Consider the following 10,492-nt stretch of genomic DNA (forward strand, 5'->3'; position numbering starts at 1 on the left):
TTCCATGCAAGATCAAAGGCATATGACATTGACTGAGACATAACGGAGTCTCAGTCGACACGGGACTTAGCAAAACTGTTTCGAAAAAAGGATGACGAGGAGAAGGAGAAATTTAACTGTAATCGCCGACGACCGACAAAGGTACTACGTCGGCCAATATGCATGCCACAATTGCCCGGGCTATCCAGTTGCTGGGAAATCCAGGGGCCCAAATCTGAAGTTTTCCGTTATCATGGGCGCTTGTTTGGCTCTAGCTTGATTGCTTTCTTGTGCACTAATTCGTATGGCGCTGGTGGTACCACAGCGCTCGGCAAGGTCTCGTGACATGCATGATTCGCCATGCTATAGATCTTAGCTCCTTTGGCGCTATAGCGACAACCCAATTAACGAACTACTACTACCATATATGGCCTTGATATTTCTGACCCGGCCGGCCGTATGATGAAAAGCCACCTAGTCATTCATGTCACACGTACCCAGACTCAGAAGCCAAATGCATTCATTTTTCTGAACTTGCAAAATATCCAAATTAGATGTATGTTGCATGGATAAGCACGCACGTAGCCAAATGCTAAAAAATGTCCGCATTTATAATTTTCGTGCACGTGGTCAGATGCTACAAGCAAGCTGGTGACAAACCTGCACACACACAAACACTTCTACTCCTCACATGTAACTCAAATCTGAACGTTCGAAATGGGCCTATCGTCTTCCAAATTCAAATTACGCCAGACAAGTCTTGGACTTGAGACATCCTAACTCTTTTTTCCTAAGAAAATGTAAAACTTACGTCTCGATGCATTGATATAGAAACAGAATTACAGCTGTATTAGTCTAAGACTATGGACCAAACAACCGATCATCGAAGACAACACTATGGCCAACATGCGCTAGACATATGAACTCTAATGCCCTAAGTTGCATACGCCTACTAGTTCACCCAAAAAGGTCAAGCTAACAAAGAAATAAAAGGTATAAGAAATTAATTCAGCAACAATCATTTGTAACATGGTTTGAAGATGGATGCACACGTATACCTAAAACCTTGTATATGCACGAGTGCATGCATTTTTAATATAAAGGGTGTATTTTATTAACTCACATTGTCGCATCAAGGCAATGCAAATGCCGGCCTCTACACAGGATGCACATAGTCAACACCAAAGCACACACCATGAAGAAAACAAAAAAGATGGCCGACGAAAGGCCCATCGAAGCTAACTATAACATGGAACAACAACAACCATCATCAACCACCGCCAATGATATCACCCCGACTGCGAGTGATGTGCTTGAAAACATAAGTCCTCCAAGAAGAGAATGGGTCATGAGTGTCGTCGCGAGATCCACCCATAGAGGGTAGATCATGGGTTTTCACCCCGAAGAGGATTCCCAAGTAAACTCCAGATAATGCCTTCAACAAGGAAAGACGTGGATCACCGGCATTGTCAGGGGCAACCTATGCAGGTCAGACCTAGAGCTTTCACTCCATAGCTCGAAACCCTGTACTCGACGCACCATCAAACCGAAGTCACCCCATGCTATAGCCCCCACTTTCAATGAAGAAGTCACTCCTGCATGCTAGATCGTCATGCCTCAGCTCGTACACGCTTGCAACCCTGATAAATAACTTGCATATTTGCATTATATAATTTCTATAATTTTTAGTGTTTTCTTTATATGACTGCTTGAAACAAATGCATGAATTCGTCCTATGGAATAAGCACAATCAATAAGAACTTTCAGGGAATTTTGACATGAGCACAAGTCACATGTTTTTCTTTTTGCATCAACCAACTCTTCCTTCAGATTACCTTTGAATTCACGTGAATCATCAAAATAGCATTTTACAAAACTCATGTGTGCGGTTTCATGTATGATTCAACACACCCTATGCCATATCAATACCATTTTCCTCTACTTCTATGTTCCTAGAAATTTTTTGCGTTGCAAGAGACAAAAACAAGTCGTTTTGTGTAGCCCTTATTGGTACACAGAAATTTCAAACATAGGCAGAACAAATCATGGATAATATTATTTATTTTAGAGAGATTTTGGGGGATATTTCAAGAAGATGTACTTGGACAGCAAAGGAGAGCCGTAGAACAAGTGCCGCACAAACGTCTGAAAAATAGCTGGCGACAATGCAATCACACAATCTGTTGGTACGTTCTAGCTCTATAGGCACTTGTTGGATGGACCTATCCGAATTGCTCCGTGCGTAGATGAACGTGATTGGTTGGTACATCACGGCCTTTCAATTCCTAAGGTTGATTGTGTGCTGTGTTGGAATCTTGGTGGCAACATGTAACTCGCTAGAGATTTATCTTTTTGCAAAAACAAGTTCACAAAAGAATATACAAAATCTCTACCAGATTAAATGGTGAAGATGTATTCATATCTCGCTAATATATGTTGCCAAGGCATGAGACATTTTACAACCGTTTTAGAACAAAAAAAAAATGTCATCATCTCTCTTATTTCTACATTTTTTTTAAGAATTAGTGTTGTAGGATACACCGGAAATGCAAAATTGTGTAATAAGAAGAGATTCTGAGGAACTAGCTGCACCAAAAGTCCAAAAGATACTTTGGAGCGTAAAAGATGAAATATCTCTTGTCTTGCAAAAAGATCCAGCTAGCCCTACCTGCTGTGTCCTACAAGGGACAAAAATAAAAATAACCTCATCCTAAACAAAGAGGGAGGATTTCTTTGGTTGGCTGGGATTGGCTCACCCGGCCCCTCCCCTCTATCATTAGCGATTGATCCATGGGGACACAACGTATGGTGCATCGCTACCACACAATCCAGCTCCTAAATATACCATAAAAAAAGAGCCCAACGTCAAAAGGCGAGGGCCACGAACAGGAAAAGCAAACAGTCGCCGTAAATCTTGAACGTCCATTCAGCACTCTCGATTTATTTAGATAAAAATGAACTACGTAGCAGCAAAAACATGTCCATTTGCAACGCATGATTTTCACAGAGTGCACTACTGAGTCGAATCACATGACATGTCTACATGGTTGAAAGTTTGCGAGGAAGGTGAAATTAATTCTGCTTCGTCTGAGCAATTTGCCGTAGCAGGCATGCACCCATGGAGTGAAACGATCCAAGTCGTGCGACGCAGATCCCAAATAATCCGTACGCGGAGACAAAAAAAGTAAAAGGAAAAAAAAGGTTTGTGTGTGTGTGTGCGCGCGCCCGTGTGAGCCAACCATCGTCGGCCATGCATGCATGCAAGGCTCCAAGATCCGGCGGGGCCCGCGGCTTCCACGGCTTCACGTGAAAAGGTTGCCGCGCGCGCCGATAAAAGGGCCGCCGCCACGTAGGCCTGGGGAAATCCGGCGCGGCCAATGGGAGCGCGCCACGTCAGCAGATAAGCAGGGATTATAGGTTTGCCGTTGGGAGGTCCACTTGCCGGGTAGATTTGGATCAGTAGATGGGCGTTGAGGATGACGGGCAATCAGATGATAGCGTGTACCAGCACAGGCCAAGTTACCGATATGCCCTTCTACGCCTTTGCTTCTTTCTTACATCCATTTTGGGTGGTTGCAACCTCCGACCAAATGTTGACATGTATCGGTGACCATAGGTTTTTTTCTTTCCTGTTTTGTGAGAAATCGGTGATCATAGGTTGACGGTGGATGATTGGGTTTGAAAGGTTTCTCATATCAAAAGTTGTGAGTGTTGATGGTGCGTGCCATGTTTATTTTTTGCGCCGTGGTTTCAAAGAAAGCTTTTGCAACGTGAACCTAAATGCGAGAATTTGCTCGCTTGATTTTGCCAAGAGAGGAGTAATGAAGGGTTTACACGGGAAGATAATTCAGAACTAGGGTTTCTAAGCACTTCATATGTCATGCTCAGTTTTCTTTTGCGAGTAGTCATGTTCAATATTGCAAAGTAAAAACATTTACTAGTCTTCTCGCAAAAATAAATAAATAACATTTACTAGTCCTAGGTTGAATCTCGTGGTTTGCCTTTTGGAAAAAATAAAAGTGAATGAAAAAGAATCTACATAGTTAATGCCAACATACTTGTTCTGTTGTTCAACAAACAAATGGCATATACTATTATACTCCCTCCATTCTAAAATTCTTGTCTTAAATTTGTCTAGATACGAATGAAGTATTTGAGAAGAACAAAAAGTATATGCCGATTCTTACTAGGGATACATAACTACTCCCTTCGTCTCATAATGTAACTAGTGTAAAAAAAAGTCGTACATTGTGAGACGGAGGAGTAGGCATACTATTGATATGTGCAACAACATTTGAGGACAATTAAGACAAAATGACAGTACTTGACATTTCACCAAAGAACGTATGGGAGGAGGAACGCTTCAAAGCTTTGCTTTCCATCCAGCACAAGATGCATGGCGACAATGGGTTTTAGTCCAAAAAGGGGCATTATTAATGGCTAGACGTTTGTGTTCCATTGGTCAGTGCCGTCCCTGGATGAAATATTTGATTTAGTACATAGTCACACATGAAACAAACCGATGATTAAACTAACAATATTTCTCCTTCTCTCCATCTTCTGATGATAAACTACTACCGGGGTACAAAGCCAGAATACACTAAAAGTTACTTCCTCTGTCGTGTCAAAAACGTTCTTATATTATGAGACGAAGGGAGTTAATACAAATCTCATTGTTGATAAGACTTTTTTTTTATCTTGACCTGTGAGCCCAGGAATTCTAGCTTTCTTGTGACCGTGGGGAGCCATGGAAGCACAGGGCAAATTGGTCTCACGCTCTCCACTTATCCATTGCAAATCCCAGATGACACACCACGATTCCAACACATGTACCAGTACGTACCACCTAGAGAGAGGAGAGAGAGAGGAGGGAGGGGGCCAGCCTGCGCAAAATGCAGCGTGGGTCCCACGGGCCAGAGGGAGGAGAGCGACCTCATGAGAGTGGCTTGTCTCTTCCAGCAGCTCCTCCCTCGCTAAAACCCCACCCCCTCCCCCCTCCTCTTGAACCCTTTCTTCCTCCTCCCCCACCGCCTCCAATCCCCCGCAATTCCCTCCCTCCCTCTCATCTCTCTCTCTAGCCTTCCCGTAGGATCCCTAGTTAGCATTCCTCTTCTCTTCCCTTCGCCCATCTCCAATCCCAAAGACGCAGCTGCTAGCTCGCAGAATCCATACCCTGCTCTGTTCTTGCTGGCTCTGCTCCTGGCTTGACTTCTTCCCCTTGCCACAGACAGAGGAGTACGGCAGCCGCTGTAGAATCCTTCCGTCCCCTATTTTGTTCTTGGTGTTTTCATATACGCGCAGCTCCAGTCGAGTCCATCCCAGGTGGGGGTGGGGGCGGCCATTAGTTTTCCTTTCCTCTTTGGAGTTTGCCCATGTCCCAAGGTCTCTGCTGCGGCTCTGCTTAGCGCCCCGTTTGCCCCTCGGAAAAGGAAGAAAAAGTTGCCGCTTCCTCGCTACCTTTTCTCCGTCTTCCTCCCCGTCTCGCCGCTTTCATCGGCCGAGAAGGAAGGGAATTCCTCGGTTGACCAGCAATCTTCCGGGGTTTAGGGGTTTAGGAAGGAATTCATTCGGTTCTTGTGGAGCTGTGGTGGCGGCGGCGGTGGAGTTCATTGATTGATCGGAGGGGAAGAGAGGAGCTGGAGTAAATTCTCGGCTTGAGCGGTGGTGGTGGTTGAGGGGGCATTGGCGATGACGTCGTCCTGCATACCCACGGGGCTGCGGCTGGACCTGGACATGGTGAAGGCAGCGGCGTCGCCGGGGGCGCACGCGCACTCGTCGCCGCTGAGGCCGGCGCACTCCTCGCCGTCCTCCACGCTCTCGGAGGCCTCCAACGCGTCCTCCTCGGCCACCTCCGTGTCGCTCAAGCGCGCGCGGGCGCCGCGGAAGCGCCCCAACCAGGCCTACAACGAGGCCGCCGCGCTGCTCGCCTCCATCCACCCCTCCGTCTTCCCCGTCAAGAAGAGCCCCAAGACGGCCACGGCGCCGCGCCCGCCGCTCTCGGGCCTCGCCGTGGCCTTCGGCGCCGCCGCCCCGTCCTCCTCCGACCTCCTCCCGCCGCTCCCCGTCCTGTCCGACGCCGCATTCCTCCTCCGCGACCACGCGGCCTCGCCCTCGCCGCCGCCGCACAGCCCGTCCGCCGACGCCTGCAAGAACTGCTCGTCCCCGACGCCCGTCAGCAGCGCGTTCCGGGACTTCCGCGACCCGGCGCCGTCGCCGGCCAGCCCCGACACCGCCACCGACGAGCCCGGCGAGCTCGACTTCGACGACGACGGCTTCGACGCCGAGTCCATCCTCGACGTCGACGAGGCCGCGGCCGGCGGCGCCGCCGAGGGCATCGACGGCATCATGGGGAGCCTCACCATGGAGGCCAACACGCCCACCGCCACGTCCGACGACTCCATCCTGTCCAGCTCCGGCATACACCCCTACCTCAGGAGCCTCATGGTCGTCGGTCTCGCTGGCCGGTTCGAGCTCGGCCTCGGCTCCCGGCAAAGCACCCGCCCCAACCTCAACCGCGCCCTCAAGCGGCGGGACGACGACGGCGCCTGGTGGATGTGGCCTGCCGTGCCGGTGAAGGACATCACGGTCACACCACCGTCGCCACCACCGACAGAACCTGCAGCGGCAGTGTCCAACACCGCAATGCCGCCGCCGGCGTCGGCAGCACCAGAGAAGAAAAAGAGCAAGAAGAAGAAGAAGGTGAAGATGGAGAAGGTGATGGCCAAGGAGGAGGAGCTGTCCAAAGCGAAATGCGAGGAGGGGGCCGATGGAACACTGGACGCGGCGGACGGCAATGACGACGATGACAGCGCGCCGACAAAGGCGCCGAAGACTGGCCTGGGGCTGAAGCTGGACACCGACGACGTGCTCAAGGAGTGGTCCGGCAAAGGGTCTATGTTCGCGGAGGGCGGCGCGCCGGATTCGTCGGAGTCTGCCGCCGAAGTGCGGGTGAGTACTTGGTTTCTCTGAATTTTTTCTTCCTCTTGCGTGCAGCAGGAGACTGCAACATAATTTTGATGAGCTAACAGTAACTCAAATTTTCATTTCAGTTTGTTATTTAAGTCAAAACAAATCTCATTTACACAAAATTTGACAATCCCTGTAGATGATGTTACCTCTTCTATGACACTCTTACTACATCAGCTAAATTACAGACATGTTTTCAAACTGATATGAGTTACTCTGAATATGTTTTCTGATAGAAGATTGTATTTCAGTTCCACCACCATAATTAAATTTCGGGTGCCTCGTACATCCCCATTTCTTCCGACATGTTAACTCCTTTTGCTAGACAAACAGAAGAATTTTGCCTCTTGTGAATTGCTTTCTTCAGCAAAGAAAAAGGGACACCCCACAACTGGAAACCACATGCTTGATAAGTTGATACGCAACTGCCATATTGTGGAACTGGTATCAACTATTAAGCCCATAATAAACTAGGAAAATTGTTTATCCAACTGATGGTCCCTCACAAAGCCACAACTCACAAGAAGTACCCAGTCCTGTACTACTGCATATCTGTAAGTACACACCTTTTAAGAGTACCACTGATAATCCAGTAACCCATAAAATCGAAGTAGTAAAAATAGTTTATAAGGAAAAAAATAACTAAATAGCGAATCCTGGCAAACCTAACCCTTAGATTTCATGAGCTGAATTTAGCTCTAAGTCCAGTGAACACATGAGTTTTATTTATTTTTACATTCTGCTAAACTTGTGGGTGAATAACGGTAGAAATTGTTCTATAGAAAAATAACTGTTACAAATTGGATAAACTAGATTCAACCATTCCATTATGCTCAATTATTCAACAGTGGACCACAGGCAATTGAGCCTGGAGATTTCCTGCCATAGATTACATGTTTGTCTTGTTGCTGAGAGTCACTTGGGCTCAAATTTGGTGCCTTTTGGGCCAGTGATAGAGCAGCTGCAACAAACTGTTAGCCCCAATTCAGTTGGCTTTTCTGCAATTTGCTCTGATAGATGGCAAGACTTGCAGCTGTCATAAGTGGCAAGAATCATTATGCAGATCTGTCCAGCTTCTTTGTACCTTCTGGTTTGGACACACGATGGCATCATTACTCACCTTACGATTTACGACACGGTTTAATAACAATGTAAAACTGTAAACATGTTTTACATTTCTTTTCTTGAATTCTGAATGAGAAGATACTCTTACAGTCTCACTAATCAAGGATGAACCCTTGTTGCAGGCCAAACTTGCAGACATCGACTTGTTTCCTGAGAACGGGTCCGGCGGCATCAGGGAAGCAAGGGTGATGAGGTACAAGGAGAAGCGGCGCAACCGGCTGTTCTCGAAGAAGATCCGGTACCAGGTGCGGAAGGTGAACGCCGACTGTCGGCCTCGGATGAAGGCAAGCACTACTAGAACTGATGCTTGAAAGAATAAAAAGTTGCAGTATAATATTTGTAAGCCAAGCACTGGAAAAGCTTCACTCCTCACACCAGATCACCATCACCTACGTGTCTACTTTGTCGAAACGGAGTCTTCGGGGTTTACTGATGTTCTCTGTTTTTTGTCATTTCAGGGAAGGTTTGTTAGGAGCCCGTCTCTTCTGCAGCAAGCCCTGGAGGAAGAGAGCTAGATATAGTGATACTTGTTGCTAGCCTTTAAATGGACACCTCTTTTTTGGCCCTTTTTAGCTTCTCTCGTTAGCCAAGAGACCTCAGTGAGTGAGTGAGAGTTTTTTGTTCCCTCCCCTTTTTTTCTTTTCTGTTCTTTGTGTTTCGGAGTTTTGCTTTGCGGAGAGAGGAGGATAGTGATGCCCAGTTGCCATGGGGATCAGAGATCAGGTCAGGTCACATAGTTTTTATGTCTCGGGTTTACAATGTGAGGTAAAGGAAGGAAATAAAGTGATGCTAGAATATTACAGTCATATATCCGGATATATGTTATGTTATGCACAAATGGTGCTGTTTCATCCATTTTTACCTCTCTGAAATCACTCGCTCCATCTGCGCATCGCATCGGAAACATGCACAGCAAAGCAAAACATCGCACAGATGGCAAATTTTGTAGTCCAAAAGTTTTTTTTGAACGGTCACGGGGGGAGAGCTTCCCCACCTGAATATATTACCACTCAAATGAAGGATCCGAGAATTACAGCAGAAATATGGGTACAATTTTCACTCAGAAGGGATTGCATTGTAGTCCAAAAGTAATTGAGATACAATCATATAACAGCAGATTACATGGAAATCTGAAACATCACCTGAAAATTCAAGCGGCTGGGACTAGAATCGCATGCGTACCTGTCATAGCTCACGGGGATCGCCGACGGTGAGGGAATTTCGGCGGCGGCGGCGCCGGCATTGCCTGCTGGAACCAACCGCTCGGCTGCTCTTCGATCTCGTGGGAGTGGAGAACTGCAAAGTGGGTTCGTTAAGAGCCTCGATCTCAGGAGGATGGGCTCTTTTTTCTGAAGGGGGAGGGGGTGGGTGCGAGACGAAGCAAATACCCGTGTGTTTTGTTAAGTCTAGATCTGAGGCCGTGCAGATCTGATCCGATGGCCTGAGAAAACATGGGAGGCGGGTTCTTCCTTCCATTTCGGAAAGAGGAACGCCGCCCCTCACATCATCGCCGGCCGTACGCCCAAGAGCAAGTACAATATGGTGCCACGTAGGCGGGCTGTAAGCCTTTAGATATTATATTTTGGATGAGTTGAAGGAGAGAGAAGGAAAGCGGGCTACTGATTAACAGCCGGCTACACCACGTGCTCGTAAGCATGTTGTGAGAGAGGAAGGTGAACCATGTATTAAAAAAATAGTACATATTTACATACAACTATTGTATTTGTCGGCTATAAGCTTAGCTATAAATGATGTGGCAGGACCATATAGCCAGCAACCGACTATAGTATTAACCATGCTCTAAAATATAAACTTGGAAGGCGGGTTCTTCCTTCTAGGGCGCTGGGCTGGCAAGCTCACGACCTTGATGACTTCCCATCCGCGATCGGCCCATTCGGGAAGCTTACAGTTAAAAAAAAAGTTAACAAGCTTACTAAAATGGTTCTTCAAGTTTCCAAGTTCAAAATTATTGCAGTCATAGGAAGCGAAAAATTTGAAAAGAGAAATATTGACATCTTACAGTTAAAAAAGGAAACAAGTTAATGGGTTTAATTTGCCTCTCACTTGTTTAAGAGGAATGGCTAATGGCCTTGCTAACCATCTTTGTTTTGCTTGTGGGCTCATTCTTGTACGTGCACAAGTATGCGCTTTCAAAATTCAGGCGGGTTTTTATGTTCTGGAGGATTTACTTTCAGACTGCAGAGTCAAAAAGGCACCTTAATTCTTATCCTGCAGTGATTAAAGGCCCTAGTTAAGTAGTAGTATAAACCCAATAGACTTTAACAGCAAGTAAACTTCAAATATCACCAAGCCTAACTTGTATTTTTACTAGTGCAATATTTACCGATTAATACTAAAGAAAAATACACACAAGAGAATAACAGCAGGTCTGCTTCAAATACCAACTGCAACAACAAACACA

The 10,492-nt window shown here is 46.7% G+C and overlaps 1 protein-coding gene across 2 annotated transcripts; it reads left to right on the plus strand.

Annotated features, from left to right (window-relative positions):
* Positions 1-4,985: 4,985 nt before the first annotated feature.
* Positions 4,986-8,876, plus strand: LOC119315252 (protein CHLOROPLAST IMPORT APPARATUS 2-like). 2 transcript variants are annotated; one of them, XM_037589921.1, is made up of 3 exons: positions 4,986-6,927; positions 8,193-8,409; positions 8,529-8,876. In XM_037589921.1, the coding sequence occupies exons 1-2, from the start codon at positions 5,668-5,670 to the stop codon at positions 8,379-8,381; spliced, it is 1,449 nt and encodes a 482-aa protein (XP_037445818.1). In that variant the 5' UTR covers positions 4,986-5,667; the 3' UTR covers positions 8,382-8,409; positions 8,529-8,876. The 2 variants fall into 2 exon arrangements, with proteins under 2 accessions (XP_037445818.1, XP_037445817.1); XM_037589920.1 differs by having other exon boundaries at positions 8,193-8,354.
* The last annotated feature ends 1,616 nt before the right edge of the window (positions 8,877-10,492 follow it).

The sequence above is a fragment of the Triticum dicoccoides genome, chromosome 6A (assembly GCF_002162155.2).
Source record: "Triticum dicoccoides isolate Atlit2015 ecotype Zavitan chromosome 6A, WEW_v2.0, whole genome shotgun sequence".
Lineage (NCBI taxonomy): Eukaryota > Viridiplantae > Streptophyta > Magnoliopsida > Poales > Poaceae > Triticum > Triticum dicoccoides.